At 43.3% G+C, this 24,371-nt stretch overlaps 1 protein-coding gene across 13 annotated transcripts in view; it reads left to right on the forward strand.

Moving 5' to 3' along the window:
- Positions 1-24,371, forward strand: part of C26H11orf65 (chromosome 26 C11orf65 homolog) — a 30,005-nt gene continuing 5,634 nt past the window's right edge. The window contains exons 1-7 of one of the 13 annotated variants that reach the window (XM_076925209.1): positions 1-328; positions 2,730-2,819; positions 7,834-7,926; positions 10,379-10,432; positions 18,616-18,816; positions 20,906-21,036; positions 23,592-23,762. In XM_076925209.1, coding sequence (XP_076781324.1) covers positions 2,739-2,819; positions 7,834-7,926; positions 10,379-10,432; positions 18,616-18,816; positions 20,906-21,036; positions 23,592-23,762 — 731 coding nt within the window. In that variant the 5' untranslated portion in view covers positions 1-328; positions 2,730-2,738. The other 12 variants (XM_076925210.1, XM_076925216.1, XM_076925218.1 and 9 more) reach the window with 12 other exon arrangements.

A 24,371-nucleotide genomic window follows, 5' to 3' on the forward strand; every position in this document is an offset into this window, starting at 1 on the left:
GCGCAGTTACCAAGGAAACAGCGGAGAGCGACAGAGATTGGCAAGTCAAGGGACATGTTCCCCTTCCCAGCTCCTTTCTGCTCTGGTGTCTGGTCTGATCTTGGTCTGTTGAAAGACCCTTAACACTCATGATCTTAGTATGCGAACGTCCTTCCGGATGCTCTGTTGCCCAAACTCCTCTCCTGGCGCAGTTGTTCTGGTCTGATGGAAAAGCTTTCCTTTACCTCACCAGCCCCTACTCTAGCCTCTCCCTAACTCAGGGGCCGCAGCTTCGCGAATATTGCTAACCCATCTCTGGCATCTGGATTCCTCCACCCTGTTAAATGCAGTATGTGGCTTTATATTTTCTCCCTAAAATATTTAGAGATTTTTTTTTTTTTTTGGAGTATTCTAAAGAGTACATGAGTAGGATTTCTGTTGGTTTCTGTCTTGACCCTCAGTATAAAGATGTGGAGAGAAAAAAGCAAAATCGTGAAGACACATTTGCTGAAAAAATAAAATTTAGTAAAGAGAACGGGAATGTGGGTTCTGAATTGAAGGAAACCAAGGGCCAAGGGTATCCCCGTGCAGGGCTACCTCTGAATCACAGGACAGGGCTATTGACTTGAGATTGGCTGGCGGTCCTCTCCTAACTGGCAGTTCGCACCCGGGTGTGGTAAAGTCCTGACTTGAGCAACGGTTTACTTGTGCTCCTTGCATCTTCCAATTGAAGTATTTCCCACATGGTTACTTAGAAGCCTTATAGCAAACGGCCCCTCTTCTCAAAGAATCTTACGTTTCCTTTACCCTCTCCCGCGCCTTTGATTTCTCTAACAATATTTTCACGTGTTTTAATGCCTCGTATTTAAAAAAGACAAGCCCTCTTGAATCCAGCCTCATCTTCTGGCTACTGTGTCCCTACTTTTCCAGTTCCTCAACAAGCTCCCTCTTTTCCTCTGCGGCTCCGCTGCCGGTAATCTCGGTAATCTCAGCATTGAGGCAAGTGAGGCTGTGGGTTTAGGAGTATCTTGGGCTACACGGTGAATCTCTCTCTCTCTCTCTCTCTCTCTCTCTCTCTCTCTCTCTCTCTCTCATGCTCATTTACCTGACCTGCTATTTAGTACATTAACAACATTTAGTACAGTTGATCATGCCAAGGCCTTTTGGTTTTCCTTTCTCCTTTCACGGAGTGTCACTGTTCCTCACGATCATTTCTGCGTTGCTATGCTATTCATGATGGAATGGTGATGCACACACTATATCTTTCCTCTGCATCATTCACATATCACCATATCATCCTTAAATCTTAAGTCAACTAGAAAAAAATTATAAATACTGGTTTAAAACGTTTGACAGTTTTCACAATGCAAATACTCTGACAGCCTCAGGAATTGGGAGAAGATGGGCAAGGTTAACCCCTAGTCTCTCCTTTATCATTATTGTTATTATTACTGCTGTTGTTACTGTGATTTTCTGGAAGTGCCAGGTAAGCACTCTGTAGCTGAGCTACAGCCCAGCCTCCCACCTCCCACCATGAAGGTTCAATTATCAGCTCAAGTGCAACAGTTAATCTCTGGAGACTTTTTAAAAACAACAACAAACCTTTACGTGTGTGTGTGTGTGTGTGTGTGTGTGTGTGTGTGTGTGTGTGTGCGCGCGCGTGCGCGCGTGCAGGCATCCAAACAGACTGTCATGCTTACAGAGCAAGAAGTCACTCACTGAACGTTCTCCCCAACCCCTCAATTCAATTTTACCTCATATGCTAACACAAGAATCAAGTCTTGGCATAAGTCCACAGAACACCTCAGAGTAGCACGACTTGACATCCACCTACCTCTTACATCACAGCTTTGGAAGCTTTGGGAAGTGACTGAGAACTGGAATGTCTCTCTTGATTTCTTTACAGTTCAAATAAAAACTGTGAAGTACAAATAGTGATTTTCATTTCACTCCTTAATAGTGCAAGCTTCATGTTTTTTTTTTTTTTAAAAAAAAAACTGGTGCATGATATATAAAGTGGGCAATGTAGTTAAAGTCTATAATCAATCCCAGTTCTAGGCTAGGGGCTTGGGAAACCTTGTGGCTACAGCTGTTTAAGTCATTCAACAAAATATGTAAAGGTCACAGGCTTTAAAGACATCGATGGGGCACAACTCTGGCTAGTTGTTTACTATTTGACCTTAAATCTTATTAGTCTGGCACAAGCATATTAAAAGTCTTCTAATCATTGAATAGAGAGATAGCCTCGAAGTTAAGACTGTTAATGCTGGGCTGGAGAAATGGCTCAGAGGTTAAGAGCCTCTTCCAGAGGTCCTGAGTTCAATTCTCAGTAACCACTTGGTGGCTCACAGCTATCTGTAATAAGATCTGGTGCCCTCTTCTAGCAGGCAGGATGCAGTATACATAGTAAGAATCAGAGTTCAGATCCCAGCATCAACATGGGGTGGCTTTCAAAAGCCTGTGACTCCAGTTCCAGGAGATAAGCTGTCCCTTTACAGCATGTATGGGCACTTACACAACACATACACACACACACACACACACACACACACACACACACACACACACACGATTATTTGAAATCTCCCATGCAAGGTACTTGATAGAAAACAGTGTAATATCATAGCAAGTCTAATTTCATTGTTTCTTTTAGACAACTTTATTTAGTTTCCATTGAGTTCCAGAGACAGTGTCATAGTGGAGCATATACAATTATTTTAAGGTTCCCATTTTGCTTACTTTTCTTTCAGAACTTCCAAATGTCTTTGGAACATCTCCAAGGTAGTTCAAAGGAGGAACTAGCTGCAAGAATCATCCAGAAGTCGTGGAAAAATTTCCTTGTGAGTTTATCTGATCCCTTGAGAGATAACTTATATTTCACAAAGTTAACATAAAGGGTGTGCAGTTCAATTGTTATTTTTGCATATTTACACATGCCTGTACCACCCTTCAAGTTAGAAGTTCACTATCCAGCTTCAAAAGTTAAAATTATTTCATTAGGTTCCAAAACATTTACATTCTTTTTAGTTAGAACAACTTTTTGGCATGCACGTATGTAGGTAAGTGTGGACATGTTTGTACATGCAATTAGCATTCTGTCTAAACTCCACCCTGCAGTTAGTTACCTGGCAACAGCCAGGTAGGCCTGGCCCATTATATAAGAGGCTGCTTGCCTCCTCTTCTCTGTTTTGTTCCCTTGCTTCTCCCTTCCCTCTTCTCTCCCCATTCCTTTCTCTCCTCTCTCTCCACATGTTCATGGCTGGCCCCTACTTCTCTACTCTTTCCCTCTCTCTGCCTTTCTCTGTCTCTACTACCTTCTCAACTCCCCTCCCCATGCCCAGAATAAACTCTATTCTATACTATACCATCGTGTGGCTGGTCCCCGGGGGGAAGGGATGCCTTGGCACGGACTCGCTGAGACATCCCCTTCCCCCACACCTCTCCACATCCCCATAAAAAATACCTCCTTTCTCTTTGTCTTTTTATAAACACATCACATGCACACACACAGAGGCCACAAATAAACCTTAGACATTGTTCCTCAGGATGTTGTCTACTTTTGTTTTTTGAGACAGGAACCCTCACTAGCCTGTAACTTGACAAGCAGGCCACTGTGATTATCCAGCAAGCCTCACTGACCTACCCAGCCCTGGCTCCCCAGTGTTGGGATTATGGGTATTCCATTGCATTGAGATTTTTGTTTTTGTTCTTTTGATACAGGATTTTTCTGTGTAGCTCCGGCTGTCCAGGAACTCACTCTGTAAACTAAACTGTATAAACTACTCTAAATCCACCTGCCTCTGCCTCCCACATGCTGGGATTAAGGGTGTGGGCCACCTCCACCCAGCCTCATTCAGCTTTTTTACATGGCCCTCATGTTTATACAGCAAGCATTTTATGGACCGAGCCATCCCTCTGGCTCCTGTTAAGTTTCTGAGTGGGGTTGTAAGGCCCCCACGAAGGGAGGACCTCACCCAAGCCTCAGGAATTCACGGCCACCCAGTAACTCACAAGACACCAAACTTGATGCAATCAGCAAGGGGTATATTTCGATCAACATGTTGAGGTCAAGACCCATGACCTACAGGGGCAGTGGGGTTTGACCCCAGGGGGCTTTGGAGAGAGAGAATTTAAAGCCAAAAACCACAACTCAGGGGGGAAACCACAACCCATGGGGAGTAAAGGAGGGCTATTGGAGAGCACCTGTGGAAAGTCCCAGCCCATTATTCAGTTTGTGACAGGGTCCAAGGAACAGTCGTGGGGAACATTTTGTATAGGCTATTCTCTAAGAGCCTATTCGTAATCAACCATCTTGTGGTCAGCCAAGTTCCTGAAACACAGAGCTCATGACCAAGCTGACCTGCACTCTTGGTTCTGCTCTGCCTGCTAAGAGTTTTTGAAAATTTTTAACCCTTTCAGGGTCAGATGCTTTAATAATAAATAACACCCATAAATGTATCACTAATTGTCTCATTAACTTTGACCTATGATATTCTTTGTTTCTTGACTCAGCCATCACATTTGTGACGTGGTAAAGGTATATTTGTTCATCCAGTATTTATTGAGTACTCTCGTTGATCTTATAGTTTAATGGAATTTTTTGTTGTTGTTGTTTTTTTGTTTTTTTGAGACAGGGTTTCTCTGTGTAGTCCTGACTGTCCTGGAACTCACTCTGGCCTCGAACTCAGAAATCCACCTACCTCTGCCTCCCAAGTGCTGGGATTAAAGGCGCACCACCACTGCCGGGCTGATGAAATATTTTTATCTGGGCTACTACTGCATTACTCATTTACTGTGTTGTTCTTCTTCTTCTTTTTTTTTTTATTAAAGATTTATTTATTGTAATTGAGTACACTATTGCTGCCTTCAGACACACCAGAAGAGGGCATCAGATCCCATTACAGATGGTTGTGAACCACCATGTGGTTGCTGGGAATTGAACTCAGGACCTCTGGAAGAGCAGTCAGTGCTCTTAACTGTTGAGCCATCTCTCCAGTCCCATTTACTGTGTTCTTAACATGGGTAGAACTGGTCTCATAAGTAGACATAATTTTCCAAGTATAATGTGTCTTTTGTCAAGTTGGGTGACAGCCAAGAGGTAAAATGACTTCACTCCTTTTTATAATATCGATTCTGTCACTGAAGGGCTCTAGCAGGCCTGAGCAGGGCAAACATGTCACCTTCAGGTTTCGTCCTTCCCCCTTCCCTCTCCCTTGCTCAATGGTTAGATGACACTGCTAAAGCTATCCACCAAGGTCTACTTCCTTATTTGACCACTTTGTTATGCCTGACTCATTCCTGAGCCTGATCCCTAAGGTCCATCAAGGTCAAAACATCAGGGTCCAGCAATCAGGGTTCACTATTCTTTTGTTTGTTTGTTTTGTTTTGTTTTTGTTTTTGTTTTGTTTTGTTTTGTTTTGTTTTTCAAGACAGGGTTTCTCTGTGTAGCCCTGGCTGTCCTGGCACTCACTCTGTAGACCAGGCTGGCCTCGAACTCAGAAATTCGCCTGCCTCTGCCTCCCAAGTGCTGGGATTAAAGGCGTGCGCCACCACCGCCCGGCTATAATTTTATTTTAATGATGGTTTATTGTTATTTGATGATGATCGATTCTTCATTTCCCTTTGGTTTGCAGGCTCTAGTTGAGTTTATGCTCCTGTGTACTGTTGTGATACTAGCTGTCTTTTTTCCACCTTGGAGTTTAGAACTCTCTTAAACAGATTTTCACTTTACTATCAGTTTGTTGCCTCAAGGCTCTCATTCATTTTCATTCGATCATTATTTTACATTTGTTAAGTATTTTGGGCCTATCAATCCTGTAGCTCTCTGGAGCCAATACATTGCTGTGTCTTTTTTTTTTTTTTTTTTTTTTTTTTTTTTTTTTTTGCAAAACCTCTCATTTTCCTGCACTAAGATTTGCACATCTGGTATCCCATTGATTTAATGGGGTATCCTCTTAGTAAGTAGTCTGTTCCAGACAATGGGTCTAGCAGCGTCAGCTTAGTGTACAACATCGGCTTTGTGTCCACTGAGCACCACAGAGTCCTCTTCATGATGTCTTTAACAATAATCGATGACTTGGGGCACAATGCATACAGGGAGAGCTTGTTAGATACTTCTAAAGACACACACTCTCTCTCTTGGGGACAACAAGAGTGGAGATAATAGTGGTACAGGTAACCATGAGATGGACGACAGTAAGAGTGGGTACTCAGGGTGTGGCTACACCATGGAGAGAACAGCAGCCTCTCTCAGATGATGGGGTTTCCCCAGTTACAGCTATGCCCTGCTTCTAGCAAAGCCTCCTTGCTTCGGGTGTTCCAGCTGTGCTGAGGAGCCTGAAGAACACCATGACAGGCTCCCCACTACCTCAGTGTCAGTATACACAGGGGTAGGGTAACTGTAGACAAGGCATGTCTTTCTGCCATTCCAATGGTAATAGAGACCCAGGGACAGAGCAGAATGGGCTGGTACCCCTTTAACAAGCACATATGAATGGGCCAGCAGCAGGGATCACAGCACTTCCTTATAGCTCCAGTGAAGCTCTAGTAAGTCCAAAAGCAGCTGCCACTCTCTGAGCCTCAGAATGCAAATGCAGAGATCCCCTGGTTCTCAAGGTCTGTGCCCTCTCTTCCTGTTCATCAAAAGTCCATCCTTTCCAATGTAGAGGCACCCAACTAGCATAGGACACAGTGAGTCTTCAAGGTCAGGTTGCATCGGCAAGGAAGCTACCCTACGAGCCAGTGTAGTAGGTGTCTATGGAAGCCTGGAGAGGAGGGGTATGCAGGGTTTCTGACCCCTGGAACACTCCAAATTTACAAGACAGTAAATGTCTCCGGATGCCGCTAGCCGCTAACCGTAGCAGCCTGTGTATTCACCCGGAGACACTGAAGTCCTTGTCCAAAACTCAGCCGCTATTACAGAGTTCTGGTTGCTTATCTAACTAGACCACCAGCCTGGGAGAGCTGTGAAGCTTTTTGCTAGCAAAATCTGCCTGCATCCTAGAGTCTACAGGGACTCTCCTGTTCACCCTCTCCTGCAGGAGGAAGGGAAGCTTCCTTCTGTGAAGGTGGAGCTGGGATGGAGGATGCAGAAATGCTTTTCTTTCTACACTGTCATCCCAAACATCTAAATTTCCCTCCCTCTCTCCCTCCTTTCTTCCCTCCCTCCCCCTCCTTCCCTTCCTCCTTTCCTCTTCCCTCCCTCCTTTCCTCTTCCCTCCCTCCTTTCCTCCCTTCCTCCCTTCCTCTCACTTGCTTCTTTCCTCTCTTTTAGTGCTTAGTCATCTCCTGAAGTCACTCACCTCAGAATGTAGCTATGCCTGTTCGTTCAGTTCTTTTCAGAATAGGTGGATGCTAGGCTATATCTAGCACCCCTCTTTCCTTCTGAGAAGGTGAATGAGGCCTCCTCTTGTATAGTATTTTTGAGAAGTGTTGATGTCAGGATAGCACCAGCCTCCTAAACAGAACTGGGGAGAGAGTTTATGGATGAGACATGGGTAAGGAGTTTTTGCTTCCCCTAAAACGTGTTCAATTTGAAACCCACTTCTCTAGTCCAGCAGAACTCTTCACATCTGTGTTTCTATGTAGTTGTGTGAGCAGCTAATAAAAATAGAAAACCCAACATTAGCAGCATAGCTCAATGGGTAAAGGCAATCGCCACCAGGCTGATGACCTGAGTTCTATCACTGGGCTCCTATAGAAAGAACCTATACTCCAATGTTGTCCTCTGATGTCTAATCGTGTACTGTGACACCTCTGTCCCAAATAAATAAATGTATAAGACTTTCAAAACTACACTCTTAGAAAAGCAGAGAATCTAGTTTTAACCATAAAAATCTGGGTTTCAATCTTTAGAATGTTTCCGTATACCAGCATTTTAAAAGTCTGATTGACTTAAGAAGACAAGGGGAGCCGCGTCAAATACTGAGGTACATTAACCCTAATGAGGTAAGACATTTATGACTAACACGGCATCTTCTTATCAGTTTGCTGTTTTCATGTTTGCTTCTTTAAAAACTTTTTATTGAACTGTTACAGACATATTGAAAATTCTGAAAGCATAAATATATAGTTTAATGAATTACCACAAAGCAAACACCACCCAACTATTCCCCAGTTCACTGTACCTGCCAGTCACTTATGACCCCTCCCATCCAATCTAAGCATGTTCATTTTGAATTCAGCATCATACATTAGTTTCTACTTTTGGAAGCATGCCTTGAGGTGCTGTCCCCGTTAGGTTTTTTAATTGATATTGTTTTTGTTTTTATCAACTTGACATAAGCTCAGGTCAGGAAGAGGCATATCTGTAGGGTATTTTCTTGATAATGATTGTTGTGATGATGACTGAACTGGACAGCCTTGAGTGTAGGTGGTCCTTGATTGTATAACAGGCTGGGCAAGCCAGTAAGCAGCAGTCCTCCATGGTCTCTTCATCAGCTTCTGCCTCCCGATGCTTTACAAGAGGAGGGGAAACCCAAGCTAGCATCCTTGCCCTCTTGACATCTGATGTCATCAGAGCAGGGAGGCCCTCTGTAGATGCTGACACCACAGCCTCCAGAACTGTAACGAAAGACTTCCGGGTCACCAGTATTTTGTTATAGTGACAGAAAGTCAACCAACGTGCACCAGAACCTCTTCTATTCCATTCCTGAGCATTCAACCAGAGAAATGAATTCAATAATTCCTCAGAAGACAAGAAATGCCGGTGGTAGTCACCACAGTCATGTTTGTAGCCCAAGTTATAGACAAAGCTAATGGGAAGTGGTAAGAGTGCCATGATGAAATATTAGTGGCAATGCAAAATAACCATGCATCTACGTGGATGGATCTTATACTTTCATCAAAAATTGAAACTGAACAAAAAGCTAGGCACCCAAATAGCATACAGGGTATGATTCCTTTTGTGTGACATTTGAAAGCTGGCAACATTAATCTATGAAGATAAAGAGATTTTTAAAGGATTTCCATCTGGAAGAGGTCACAGGACCATGATGCTGAAAGTGTTTATGATTTTTATATGACTTGTCCATGCCTGATGCTGGTGGTGCACACCTTTAATTCCAGACTTTGGGAAGCAGAGGCAGGCAGATCCCTGAGTTCAAAGGCAGCCTGGGCTACACAGATAAACTGTCTTGAAAAAACAAAACCAAAAAAATTGTCCAAAATTTAGTGAAAATGTATGAATGTATAACATCACCATTCAAATATAAAAAAATTATGCAGAATTTTATATTTTATATTTAATTTATAAAGGTTTGGACGGGGGGAAATTATCCTGAAAGATGAATAGATTTTCAAACTATAATGCCTATTTTCTAATCTAACCTAATGTAAAGGATATGGTTGTGAACTATCTTCAGATAAGGGGTCAAGGGCTTTCCCCCATTTTCCTTTTAGGAAAAAAGATTTACAAGATTTATTATATACAATTCTCACAGAAATTTGAATCTTTTTTGTCTTAGCAAAAGCTAGTCCATATAGTGTTGAGTTTGAGTGGACCAGCTATATTTTTTCCTGAATTTACTTACAAGGCAATATTTTATATGTAAGTCATATGTTTGAGGACTTATTGTTTCTGTTTTACAAATGGCAAGTCACAAGTCACATTTATTTTATTTTTTTTTTAATTTTTGAGACAGGATCTCTCTCTATAGTTCAGGCTGTTCTAGAGTTCACTGTGTAGACCAGGCTGGCTTTGAACTCACAGAGATCCATCTGCTTCTGCCTCTGGAGTGCTGGGATTAAAGTCGTGTCACATCACATTCATTTAGGATTTGTATTTATATATTGCACAGACAGGAATTTGGTAGTATTTTTTTCAGTTATCCTAAGAGCGGTTCATTAAGTCCTTAGCACTCAGAGAACTTCGATTTCAAGGCTGGAGAAATGGCTCAGCAGTGAGAGCTCATCCTGCTCTGCCAGAGAACCCAAGTTCAGATCCCAGCATCCATGCTGGGCAGCTCACAACAACCTGTCACTCCAGCTTCAGTGAAATCCAATGCCTCCAACTTCCATGGGCTCCTGCACTTGTGTGCACTCATAACTAAAAATGAAAATGTTTTATGATTTAAGTCTAATTACCTGAATCATATTTACCTGATCTGTTTTATGAACAGTAAATATCAGTGACTACTTTTTTTTTTACATTTACTTATTTTTATTGTTTGTGCATTGGTGTTTGAGGGTGTCAGATTCCCTGGAACTGGAGTTGCAGACAGTTGTGAACTACCATGTGGTTGCTGACAATTGAACTCAAGACCTCTGGAAGACCAGTCACTGCTCTTAACCACTGAGCCATCTCTCCAGCACATCAGTGACTACTTTTAATCAATAGAATGAGAGATAGCCAAATGATGCTCTGGGGAGGCTGAAGGGACATTCTCCTGTTTTCCTACAGGCACAGCTCCTAGATGCTGCTGCTGGCGTCCAAGTCCGATTCAGATTGGGTGGGGTGAGTATCCATTTGGTAGGTTTGTTTTCCCCTTTTTTTGAAAATGCAATGTTTTCCTCGCATACTATATCTTATGAATCATTATATAAACATTATTTATATATCATCATCTATATATATGATGTGATATATGAGTTTATGTAATATATCACATAATTTCCTCCACTCTTTCCAGTTCTTCTCCTCCCCTCCCATCAAGATCCACTAACTTTCTATCTCTCATTAAAAAACCAACAGGGAAAATGATATGACATATGATGTGATATGATAAAATAAAAACTAATACTCCAGAACTGTACAAAATGAACAGAGGGAAGAGAACCCAAGAGAAGGCACAAGAGTCAGAGACCCACTCGTTTGCACATTCAGAAATTCCATAAAAACACTAAACCGGAAGCCATCATACAGGTACAGAGAACCTGATGCAGACCCCTGCAGCCCTGCACTGCTGCCTTTGCTCATGTTGATTTAGAGGGCCTTGTTTTCTTGGTGTCCTCCAGCCCTCTGGCTCTTAGATTCTTTCCACCTCCTCTTCCACAGAGTTCCTTGCACAAGAGGAGGGATTCGGTGAAGACAAAGCTTCTCTGAAGACAGTTGAGCAAGGCACTGATCTATGAGTACAGCAGAATGTCATTAGGAGTCATTTTATTGTTACTTCTTTTTTTGAATCAGTAGTATTTGGTTTACCCTTGGTCCCTGGACTATTTAGAGTCAAGTGCTTGGTGATCCAAGGAGGGTCAGATATGGGTTCCATCCAATGCAGTGGGCCTTAAGTCAAATAAGATAGTGGTTGGTCACTCCCTAAAGCTTTGTGCCACCACTGCCCTAGCATAGCTTGTAGGCAGGAGAGCATTGTAGATCAAAGGTTTGGTACTGTGCTGGTGTATACATTTTTCTTTTGGTAGTGTACAGAGGACCTTCCTGTAACAAAGATGCTAGAATTTAGGGGTGAAGGCCCTATGTAGGCACCAGCTTGACTTCCTTGTGTTCAGTGAGTTGTATAGGTGTTCTCTTCAGCAATGAGAGTTTTATGTAAGTTTGTGGAGAGCAACCCTTTGCAACAGCCTGGGTTGTCTGTGGATTCCCATGGGACCTGTTTGGCTAACAACCTAGTTATATATAACCCAATCCTGGGACAGGATGCTTCATCTGTTGGCAAGAGATGGTCAGATGAGACTCTGTCTTCCCCATTGTTTGGTGATTTCATTTAGATCGCCTTCATATGTGTATGTCTTAGTTAGGGTTTTATTGCTGTGAAGAGACACCATGACCAAGGCAATTCTTATAAAGAAAAGCATGGAATTGGAGCTGGCTTACAGTTTCAGAGGTTTAGTCCATTATCATCATAGCAGGAAACATGGCAGTATGCAGGCAGACCTGGTGCTAGAGAAGGCACTGTGAGTCCTACAACCTAATCCTAAAACAGCAGAAGGAGACTATGTCACATTGGTGTGCCTTGAGCATGTATGACCTCAAAACTCCACCTCCACAGTGATACACTTCCTCGAACAAGGCCACACCTCCTAATAGTGCAACTCCCTATTGTCAAGCATTCAAACATATGAATCTATGGGGGCCATACCTACTCAAACCACCACAATGTATATATTTTGGGGAGCCTCTACTGTATTAGGGTAAAATTGAATTATCATTTAATTTTAGCTGTCTCTCTCCATATTCCTTCCTTATTTCCCTCTCCCATTCAGTGCTCCATATCTATCTATCTATCTATCTATCTATCTATCTATCTATCTATCTATCTATTTCCTTTTCTAACCAGATCTGTCCCCTCTCATCCCCTTACTCTAAAGCTAACCTCTGTGGTTCTACAGATTGTAGCTTGGTTATTGCTGACTTAGTAGCTAATATCCACATATAAGCAAATACATATCATATTTGTATTTCTGGGTCTAAGATACCTAATTTGGGATGATTTTTCTAGTTCTGTTCATTTACCTGTGAACTTTATGATTTTACTGTTTTGTAATGGCTAAGTAATAATAATCTATGGTGTAAATGCCCCACATTTTCTTTATCCATTCTTGTGCTGAGGGGCATAATGGTTGTTTCCTGGCTATTATAAATAGAACATCAGTGGACATGGTCTGGCAGGTGAAGGAGGACAAAACATCCATACCCAAGTGTGGCGGTAGAGCTGGATATTGAGGTGAATCAATTTCCATCTTCCTGATTTCCATAGTGGTTGTACAAGTTTGCAGTCCCACCAACAAATGGATGAGTGTTCCCTTTCTTCTACATCCTCGCCAGCATGTACTATCACTTGCTTTATTGGTCTTAGCCATTCTGACAGAGATAAGATAAAAATCTCAAAGCAGTTTTGATTTTCTTGGTGGTAAGGATGTTGGACATTTGTTTCTCAGGCCTGAGTTCCTCTTTTGAGAATTCTGTTTAGATCTATACACCATTCTTAATTTGGTTATTTGTTTTGTTGATATCTAGCTTTTTGAGTTCTTTAGGTATTTTTGGATATTAGGCCTCTATGAAATGTGTAGTTGGCAAAAATATTTTCCTGTTCTGTAGGCTGCTGCTTTATCTGTCTGAATGACTGTGTACTTTGCATTACAGAAGCTTTTCAGTTTCATGAGGTCTCATTTATTAATTTTTGATCTTAGTACCTGTGCTAACAGGTCTTTTCTTGTGCCAATGAGTTCAAGTCCATCCTCACTTTCTTTCCCGTCTATCAAGTTCAGTGTATCTGGTTTGATGTTGAGGTCTTTGGAGGTCTGGCTGGCAAAGTTTCCCCAGGTATGGGCAGAGATTGGAGGTATGGGACTGACAAAACATCAACCCCCTATATTTGTAAAACTTAAATCGGGAGCAGATCCAGTAAGGGTCCACCAATACCCCATGTCCCAAGAGGCACTGAAGGGAATCACTCCACATATCCGAAAACTGTTGGCTTTGGGAGTCCTTAGGCCATGCCAATCAGCCTGGAACACCCCATTATTGCCTGTGGGAAAAGTCAAAGTCAAATGATTTCCGTCCTGTTCAGGACCTGCGGGAAGTTAACCGCAGGGTGATGGACATAAACCCCATGGTGCCTAATCCTTATACCCTATTAAGCTCTTTACCTCCAGATTGTAAATGGTATTCTGTCCTGGACCTAAAAGATGCTTTCTTCAGCTTACCCCTTGTCTGCTCCTTGTTGGCAGGTCCAGGAGAGAGGAGAGAGATCCCGGATCAGCCGGGTCTCTCTAGGGCTGAGAGGGATGGTGAGTGTCGAAGGCCCAAAGAAACACACCTGGTCAGGAGTCTTGTCAAAGCAGAAACTCAACTTTAATGTAACAACCTCTTGTTTACATAAACTTGGAGCATAGGGAGTGGATTTTCGGTGGGGTGAGATGACGTACAGGATGGGGAAGGGTGATGGAGGGTATGGGGTGACTGACAGGGCCAATGACAAAGCTCTACATCAGCAACAGCTGAGCAGAGGCAGGGCTAAATAGGTCCTGTGGAGTCACTCCAGTACAGAAGTGACTAAGACAGTTCTCAAACTTGAGCCAGACTCAGGTTTGTCCACAAGGCCCAAAACAGGGCCGAAATGAGGCCCAACAGTCCCTGGCCCCCAAAAGACAGAAGTACTTTGCCTTGAATGGCACGATCCTAAAAGAAGCTTTAATGGACAATTCACATGGACTCATCTGCCTCAAGGCTACAAAAATTCACCCACTATATTTGATGAAGCTTTACAAGAAGATCTGGGTGAGTACAGGGTCAATAACCCAGATATAACTCTCGAGAAGTACATAGATGACCCTCTGGTTGTAGCAGAAACCAAAGATGGGTACAAGAAAGGGACCCAGAATCTCCTACAGGCTCTGGGGGACATGGGATATCGGGCATCTGCCAAGGAGGCACAGCTCTGTAAGACTGAGGTTACCTATCTTGGTTATATCCTGAAGGAGGGCCAATGGTGGCTTTCCACTGCAAGAAAAGAAACTGTTCTCAACATCCCCCTTTCCCCCCAGAGCCCATAGCAGGTAAGAGAGTTCTTGGGGTCCACAGGCTTTTGCAGACTATAGATTCCAGGTTTCACTGAAATAGCCAAACCTTTATATGAAGCCACCAGAGAAACCAAAGACTTTGTTTGGACTCAGGATCATCAAAGGGCTTTTGAGAAAATAAATCAGGCCCTGCTGTCAGCTCCTGCTTTGGGGCTACCAGATATCACGGAGCCATTTCGCTTATATGTACATGAACGGAAAGGAAAGCCAAAGGGGTCCTGACTCAAACTTTGGGGCCATGGAAATGCCCTGTGGCTTATTTGTCAAAGAAATTGGACCCAGTGGCAGCAGGATGACCACCTTGCCAGCGTATTATTGCAGCCACAGTGTTACTAGTCAATGATGCAGATAAACTGACATTGGGACAAAATTTAGCCATGACTACCCACCATGCAATTGAGGAGGTACTCAAACAGCCGCCTGACCGATGGCTCAGTAATGCCTGAATGACTCATTATCAGACTTTACTAATTAACGCTGGCTAAGTTACTTTCCAGCCGCCTGTTTCCTTGAATCCCACAAGACTTCTCCCCACCCCTAATCTGGATCATCCACTCCAGCAACACAGTGAAATCCTAGCCCAAGTACACAGCACTCGGCCTGATTGAAAGGACTCCTCTCTGCCAGGGGGCTGAGTGGACTTGGTTCACAGACAGAAGCAGTTTCATCCCAGAGGGTCAGAGGTGAGCCGGAACAGCGGTGACCACGGAAACAGAGGTAATTTGGGCTCTGTCTCCCCCCTCCCCCCCAGGTACGTCAGCTCAAAGGGCTGAACTGATAACACTGTCCCAGGCCCTTATCATGGGGAAAGGGCTGGCTGTCAACATCCACAGGGATAGCCGGTATGCGTTTGCAACTGCTCACATGCATGGAGCCATATACCAGGAGTGGGGGCTTCTAACTGCAGAAGGAAAAATTATGAAAAACAAGGATGGGATCCTACAATTACTTGAAGCCCTCTGGCTGCCAAAGAGAGTAGTGATCATACACTGCCCAGGCCATCAGAAGGGGGCAGCTGCGGTGGCCAGAGGTAACAACTTAGCTGACAAAGCTGCCAAGGAGGTGGCCCTAGAAGAAACAGCTGCCTCCGTGTTGGCTGTGACCCTATCAGAGCCGCCCAACCTGGCAGAACACTCAGCCTATATGGAGAAAGAGCTCAAATGGGCCAAAAATCAGCCCATGAGCCGGTGTTCAGAGGGCTGGTGACAAACAGCTTCAGAAGGTAAGCTAATATTACCCACCTCCATGGTGAGATCTATCCTCGGGAAAGTCCACAGTCACTCACAGGGGAGTGAGGGGATGACTGATGCAGTGAGACAATCAAAGGTGACAATCAAAGAGACATGAGGATGTCATCCAGAACATAATGTCAAGTTGCAAAGCTTGCCAATTAACCAACACCCACAACACTGCCCAACATCCAGGCTCTTGACTGCGAGGTAAGAGACCGGAGGCCTACTTGGGAAGTTGATTTTACAGAGATCAAGCCAGGAAAATATGGCTACAAGTACCTACTAGTGTTCGTGGACACCTTCTCCAGATGGACAGAAGCATTCCCAACAAAGACAAACTGCAAAGGTAGTGGCTAAGAAGTTTCTGGAGGATATCCTGCCCAGGTATGGATTTCCTCATATGATAGGGTCAGACAATGGACCAGCACTTGTGTCCAAGGTAAGCCAGGATGTAGTGAGATTTATTGGAGAAGATTGGAAATTACATTGTGCATATAGACCCCAAAGTTGAAGACAAGTAGAAAGAATGAACCAAACTTTAAAAGAGACCTTGACCAAATTAGCCTTTGAAATTGGCAGAGACTGGGTTGCTCTTCTTTCCTTTGCCTTGTAACAGGGTGAGGAACTCTCCTTACCAGATGGCATTAACCCCTTTGAAATAATGTATGGTGCCCTCCCGCCCCCCAAACCCTCCACCCCCACGTATCATTCCTAACCTTCAGTTGGTGGCTCTTGCAGAACTAGAAGATGCTGAATTAATGACTAAGGTCAGAGCAACCCAGTGGGTTCATGAGCAGGTTTGGCCTAAACTGCTTGCCATCTATAAAGCAGGCCTGGTTCCAGAACCACACCAGTTTCTACTTGGAGACTGGGTCTATGTGAAGAGATTTCACCGGGACATGCTAGAACCCAGGTGAAAGGGACGTTTTGCTGACCACACCAACTGCTGTCAACGTGGATGGGATCCTGCCGCCTGAATACACTGCACTCATGTGAATCGAGCCAATCCCCTCTCCCCAGAGGAGGATTGCCAAACTTCACTGCAGCTGAAGTAGAGAGTTCAAAAGGGCACCAACCCCTTCAAGTTAAAATTAACCTGTTTTTAGGTACTGCTGGCTGTTTTTGCTAACTGTGTGTACTGTTGATTCCAGCCCTTTGACCTGAACTGGACAATCGAGAATCCTGAGACTTGTGGCCCATACCAAGAGGCCACAAGGAACTATGGTTTCCAGATTTGACCTTTGATCTGTGTAGGCTGGCTGATAACTCATGGCCTGACACTAGAGAGACCTTATGAAATTCATACCCCAGGTGTAGGTGGAAGACTTTTTATATATGTCCTGGGGGAAAGAGAATTGTCACATGTGTATGTGTGTGGGGTGGGGTGGGGCAGAACAATTCTATTGCACCTCTTGGAGCTGTGAAACATTAGTCATAGGGAAATGGGGTATGGAAGGTATCAAAGAAAGACCTTATGGTCGCTCGACAGGAGGACTGCTCTGAAGTCAGAGTCATTAGAGAGTCACTAGCAAAGGTTAGGAAAAAAATAGACACCAAAGAGAACGAGAAAATTTCAAAAGTTGGTATCATTCACTGTTTGATTCTTCCCCTGGCTAACTACCCTCATCTCCACAATTACAGGACCCTTGATTATCATTTTACTGCTGCTCACTTATGGCCATGCATAATTAACAAGCGTTTGCACTATATGAAGCAGAGACTGGGAACTATTCAGCTGATGGTAATGAGGTCCCAATATCAGCCAGCCAACAAGGACAATTTAGACTTTTATTAGTGAGTCCAAGTCTAAAGTCACTGGGGGGGGGGGTGAAGAAGCCTCCACACTCTATCCACACGCAAAGCTACCCCTCACCTCAGCACTCCCTCGCCCCTCACAAAGTTTCCCCTCACCCTCTTGCTACATAATGCCACTCCCTAATGAAACCCCCCTCTGAGGAATAGCAAATGCCAGCTTGAGAACAGATGAACAGCAACAATTCCCAGCCCCCCATGTTACTGAGGCTGGCACCCTCTCTGATGAATAGCTAAGCACTCCCAGTGCAGGTGGCGCCTGTCCTTGGGAAAAGCAAAAAAACAAAACAAAACAAAAAAAACCAAAACCAAAACAAACAAACAAACAAACAAAAAACCAAACCAAACCAAACCAAACCAAAAACCCACACATCCTTAGGGAGATAAGGGCAATCAACTGTTCCCAGACAGCTGTGACCAGTTTGTGACATTAGTCTCTGATAGAGACTAATAAAGACCAAAAGAGCTTCCTTCCCTAATTGTGCGACCCCACCTGCCACCTAAACAAATGGTATTGTTTGAGAATGACTCCCCTTATCATTTTCCTTGTCATGTAACCCAGAATCTGCTTGTGTATAAATGCCCTAAGACCCTAGACTCGGGACTGCAATCCTGCCCTGCGCAGTGGGAACGGATTGCGATCTGAACCAGGTTTGCAGTTTTAATAGACTCTTATGTCTCACTATATTTGGTTATCAATTCTTTGAGCTCTTCTGGGGATCCCGAGATCTGGGCATACCAGATTTAGTGGAGAGGAGGGATAGGCAAAGTAATGCAGTTAGCCTACTGCTTCCCTGGCCTGAGAAGCCTGTGAGATAAAGCAATGAGTGAGGAGAGGAAAGTGAGGAGGGCAAGATCTGTATGATCCACTGAAGGGAGGGGCAGTGGGGAAGGGGAGCCTCAGCAGAAGGCCTGCTGCAGTCAGGGTGAGCCTAGGGGATTGGCTTTGGAAGAGCAGAGGGAGAAGAGCTGTAGTTAGCCAGCCTGCTTCCTTGGCTGGAGTCCTTATTTGGTACTTTTAAAGCACACTTACATGAAGCTTAAAAGAATTTTTAAAATGTAACCCATTTCTGTTATTGCATTACATTATTGCTTTGAACTCTCCCATCTACAGGTTAAATTTCCACCTGAGATATACTATAAAATTTTTACTCACAGACATATTGAAGATCTGTGCGCTAACAGCCCTAGAGATTACACGAAGCGTGCTGCAAGACACACAGCTCATAACAAGGATGATCCCCCTCAGGTGGAGGACAAGAGCGGCTGGTATCGCCGGTTAGAGAACAATGGCTGGAGGCCTGTTTCCTACAGAGTAAGAAGATGGAAATAGCACTCATCTTTAGTTTATATGTTTAGAAGTTCATCTTGTGTTCGAAAATTCATCTTAAATTTTAAAAATAATAATTGTAATTTAATTGGAAAAAATGGCTTAACTTAGCTATTCTGGGGTTGTTCATTTAAGGATAACAATTTATCTTTTAGCCGGGCGGTGGTGGTGCACGCCTTTAATCCCAGCACTTGGGAGGCAGAGGCAGGCAGATTTCTGAGTTTGAGGCCAGCCTGGTCTACAGAGTGAGTTCCAGGATAGCCAGGACTACATAGAGAAACCCTGTCTCGAAAAAAACCGAAAAAACCAAAATCATCTTTTTATTTATTTAAATTAATTGTGTGTGTGTGTGTGTGTGTGTGTGTGTGTGTGTGTGTGTGTGTGTAAATGATGTGTTTGCAAGCATGGGCAGTTATGTGCTCCAGCATTCATGTGGAGGTCAGAACCACTTGTGGGAGTTGGTTCTCTCCTTCCACTATGGGTTCCTGAGCTCATCCCTGTCACCAGGTCTTAGTGGTATTTTTACACAATGAGCCATCTTGCTGCCTTTCTTACATTTATCTTTAATCAGTGATAGGTTATTTCTCCGATGTAGGTGAAATGAGCCAATTTAAGACAGATTAGGTTATATTAAAGACAGGTTTATTGGGAAGCTGTTCTTGGGTGGGCCAGTTCACTAGCCCATAGGACCAAGGTCAGGGAAGTCACCATGTAGAAAAAGAGTGGGTGAGGGTGGGAGGGGGGGCATACGTGCAGTGAGAGAAGGGAAGGGAAGGAAAGGCAGAGAAGAAGGAGGAGGAAGAGGAGGAAGGTGAAGAAGAGGAGGAAGATGAAGAAGAGGAGGAAGAGGAGGAAGACGAAGAAGAGGAGGAAGAGGAGGAATATGAAGAAGAGGAGGAAGAGGAGGAATATGAAGAAGAGGAGGAAGAGGAGGAAGATGAAGAAGAGGAGGAAGACGAAGAAGAGGAGGAAGAGGAGGAATATGAAGAAGAGGAGGAAGAGGAGGAAGATGAAGAAGAGGAGGAAGATGAAGAAGAGGAGGAAGATGAAGAGGAGGAAGATGAAGAAGAAGAAGAAGAAGAAGAAGAAGAAGAGAGAGAGAGAGAGAGAGAGAGAGAGAGAGAGAGAGAGAGAGAGGAGAGAGACTGAGACTAACAGAGAGAGACTGACCAAAATGTCTGGATTATATAGGGAGGAGCCTCTGGGGGAAGGGCAGCCCAGCCCCTGGGCTAGAAAGTTCAGGGTTGGGGCAGGGTATGCCAGGTAGAGACTGAGGGATGCTGGGAGAACCTGAAAGCCAGGTCTATTTTGGTATCTTAAATATGCACCTCAAACTAGGCCATGTTCATTTGTTCTCTGCTAACCATATACTGAAAACACAGATTATAGAATGCTGTACACCTGTATACCAAACGCTTCAATGTTCAGATGTTTAACATGGCCAAGGTGGGAATGCACTCATTTAGTACTTTGTTACATGTCTGTCACAAGTTAGCTTAGTTCCAGACGCCAAAAACAGTGGTAAGAAGACACACAGCTCCTTCCCTCACAGAGGATGCCTGGACCTAGAGATAGTCAAGTAGGCAGGATGTGTTAGTAGTGCAGTATGGTAAGTGGTTAAACAGGGCAAAGTATTGGGAAACACAGCAAATACTGTCTAGTATTGTATTGTGGGGAGAGTGGATAAACTGGAACTGGGAAAGCAAACAATCCGCTAGGAGGACATAGTACAGGTACTTCTGGTCTGGGTGGATATAATCCGTGAGGATTGGAGTCCTAAAAAGCCAGCAGTACTAGGAGGGATGAGGTATGTTCAGGTGAGATGAGACGGACATGCTGAGAATAGATTTACTGTCCATTCATTCATCAAGGATTGAGGGAATACTTCAGAACACAAGGAGTTTGTCCATGTTGCTGTAACATGTGATTCTGAATGACCTTGAAAAGGTCTGTCTCCTCTTCTGCTCCTTCCTCCTGTGCACATTCCTGTCAACACATCAAAGTTCTTGTCTAGAGAGAGTTAATGTTAATCAGTATTTAAATTCTATATATTTCCACCTCCACTCTGCCACAGTTTTGGATGTCAGCTGAAAATGAAGAGTTGGGCAGCACAAAGGAAAGTGAATTTCATTTCTCTAAACTGAAGAGAAAGCAAGATCTGGAGAAGAAAAGAAAAATTAAAAAAATTGAGTGGATGAGGCAAATGTAAGTTGATGACTCAGTCTTATTAAAGAAATATATGGTATTTTTGAGGAAAACAAACAGAACTGAGTAAGGCTTACAGAGCAATAGTAACCAGGACATTGTGACTGGAATAAAAGCACAGGTGACGGGTTCAGGCCACAGAACTGAGAAATAGACCCACACATACACTGTGAGTCAATTTTTTTTTTTTTTTTACAAAACAAAGTGCATGGTTTATTTTCTGCTGCTGTGATAACGTGGTCAGGCCACAGCAACTGAGAGGAGGAAGGATTTATTTTAGCTTGGAGGTTATATAGTCCATCACTAAGGAATATCATGGCCAGAAACCAAGCATCACTTGGAGTAGAAACCATGGAAGAATGCTGCGTGCTGGCTCATTCTTAGCTCAGGACCACCTGCCCAGAAAGTGGAATGGGACTCTCTGGGTCTTCCAACATCAATTAACAATCAAGACAACCCCCACAGACATATCCACAGGCCAATCTGCTTTAGACAACTGCACGTGATTAGGACAGTGACTAAGGGATTGCATTTAGAGAAGATACTCCATATTTTTTATTGGGAAATCAGTTTGCTTACATTCAATATTATTACTGGTAAGAATTTTCTCCTGACTTTTGTTGTTTCCCTGTTGTTATATGGCCATTGTTTATTTTTGATGCTTTGGAGGCTTTTCACTTTTTCTTTCAAAGACTGGTGAGGGTTCTGGTTTTTTGTTTTGTTTTGTTTTGTTTGTTTTTTTTTCCAGGTCCCTGGCATTTATTGCACTTTCACAGGAGATGCAAGTCTTCGCCGAGCTTTCCTTGTAGGTCAGGTCTAGTGCTGAGGTGGTGAGTTCCCTCAGCTCTTGCTTCTCTCAGCAATACTTTGTCTTAGAGAACTCTGTTCATACTGTCCTTCACCTTATGGCAGTCCTCAAATGCTTGACTTACAGGCATGAGCTATGTATCACACCCAGCTTTATGTGTGTCAGATTCTATCAGGGCCCTTGGGCCTCTGTATCTACATGGCCACATCTTTCCCCAGGTTGGAGATACTTGATTGACAAGGTTCTGTGTCTTTCTGTCTTCTTGTAGCAATTCAAAACGTTATACCACTGCCATGTCTGTCATAGTTTTTCTTCATTCCCCCACTCCTTGTCTAAGATATTACAAAAGATCCATCTTTATGTTTATATTTTTTCTCTTGGTTTAATGTGACAGTGAAGCTGTCAATGGCATATTTAATTCGAATTAGTGACTACCTCACTTGGAAGATTATTTTTTCATGATCTATATCTGCTAAAAGTTTCATTTATAAATTTCCCTGGTTTCATGAATTTTCTGTATGTAATTCTCCTATATCTCCCTGAGTTTCCTTAGATTTAATAGGCATTTCATTAGTTTTTTTTTCAAAGTCTGTGGTTAGAGTTCTGTTCCCTTGGAAGCTTCACGTTACTTTCTCTCTGTACTTCGGTGTCTACACCTGGCGGATCAATTGGGCTAAGTTTATAAACTGGCTCCTGGAGTTAAAAAGCCATCTCCCTGAACTTGTCTCTTTGAATGTTGGCCTGGCAAAGGACACTGGCTTTGTTCCCAGCTGGCCATAGACATAAACTCCAGCAGTGGAGTTGAAGGAGTCCATTTCTCTCTGCGTGTCATAGTGGGTGGCAGTATGGAGCCATTCAAATGACTATGTTTGTATACTAGGTTCCCAGCACACTGACTGCTGTGGGTGCCAGGAATGAGGAGCATAGTGGGGTTATTTCCTTAGGCACTGAGGGTGCAAAGCATCATTCATGTCCTTTCACTCCAGACAAAGGCCTTCTCTAGGCATTTCTTGTAGCTTAGCCTAGTAATGATGACAAAGTCTGGCGCTGCTGAAACATTTGTCTTCTCAGTGAAACTCTGTGTTCTGTGTTTTTAATAATGACTACTAATGTCTCCCTCTCTATGCTTGGAGGGAACAATGACCTAAAAGTAGTGCTTAAAATAGTATCAGACAGACAGAATGAGGGTGTGATGAGTCAGATTTGAATGCCATCTTCCCCCATTTTTACTACTCTCCTGATCTTGAACAATTTCTTAAGCCCTCCAAGTCTCACTTGTTTATAAAAAGACAAAAACAACCACTACAAATGGCTGACATTTAAAAGAAAAACAAGAAAATTATGCAGTGTATCTACACAGAGATGTGAATAAACAAACCTCCTCTCCCTTCCTACCTGCCATTAGCCTTCTGATCTTGTAGAAGTCACCCAAGTCCTCCTGGATTTATTCCCTCACCTATAAAATGAGAGAGCTAGCTTAGCCCCTGAGATTCTTCTACTCATAACTTGATGTAGATTTTCTTTGTATCCAAAACTTATGCCAGGTAAGTAAGTGAAGTCTTCCTGGCTAGTGATTAAATTGCCCCAGGGATATTCTATCATGCTGGTGTTAGTTTAGAAGTATATAGACCAAAAACTTAATTTATAATTTAAATATATAGTATAAGCCACAAGGCCACTTATCAATTGTATCTACCTCTAATAACTTATTGCAATAAATGTGTGTCACTTCTCTCCCTTGATTTAGGTACTACACGGGAAGCCTGGAGGCCAAGGCAACAGATCATGAGACTCTAGGTCTAATTCACAAAGCAACGAAAGGCCTGATCAAGAGCATTGAAGATGGTGGGGTGGATTCTGTGATGGAATGGGAAGTAGACGAAGTGCTGAACTGGACAAACACACTCAACTTCGATGAGTAAGTACAGAGCAATTCTTAGGGGACAAAGCCTTGTATCTTTCTTTCTAAAATTTTCTGTTCGTAGGTTGAACATAGCCTTCAAAAATAGTATTATTTGTCTCAACAGAAAAGGAAAAGGTGGTTTCGAGAAAAAAAGAAAAAGAATACACTTCAGCAGCTATGTCCAGCTAATTCTACTTTGTTTTACTTTGGGACTTAGAAACAAGGCTAAGACCATACGATTAATAATGTAACGAATAGCTTCAATTTATATACCCTAGTCATTTAGGTATTAAAAGACTGTGTCAATAACATAAATGGCCATTGAAAGGTATCATTAGAATTCTGTGCAGTGGAAATTAGGCTGTTCAATACAGACATAAAGTAAGTGCCAGTCAAAAGCTCAGTGGGGACCACTTCAAATAGCAGCATGGCTGAGTAAGGAGTGTTGGCAAGTGTGCCGACAGTGAGCCTTCACACGCTGGCAGGAGTGTGCGGTGGCTCAGGCACTTGGGAAAAAGGCTGGAGTTTCTCCAATGTTGGGATATAATCCAGCAATTCCACTCCCAAGTGGGTATAAAGAACGAAAATGTATGTCCACACAAAAACTCGCCTGAATGCTCACAG

This window comes from Arvicanthis niloticus, chromosome 26, assembly GCF_011762505.2.
Source record: "Arvicanthis niloticus isolate mArvNil1 chromosome 26, mArvNil1.pat.X, whole genome shotgun sequence".
Classification (NCBI taxonomy): Eukaryota; Metazoa; Chordata; class Mammalia; order Rodentia; family Muridae; genus Arvicanthis; species Arvicanthis niloticus.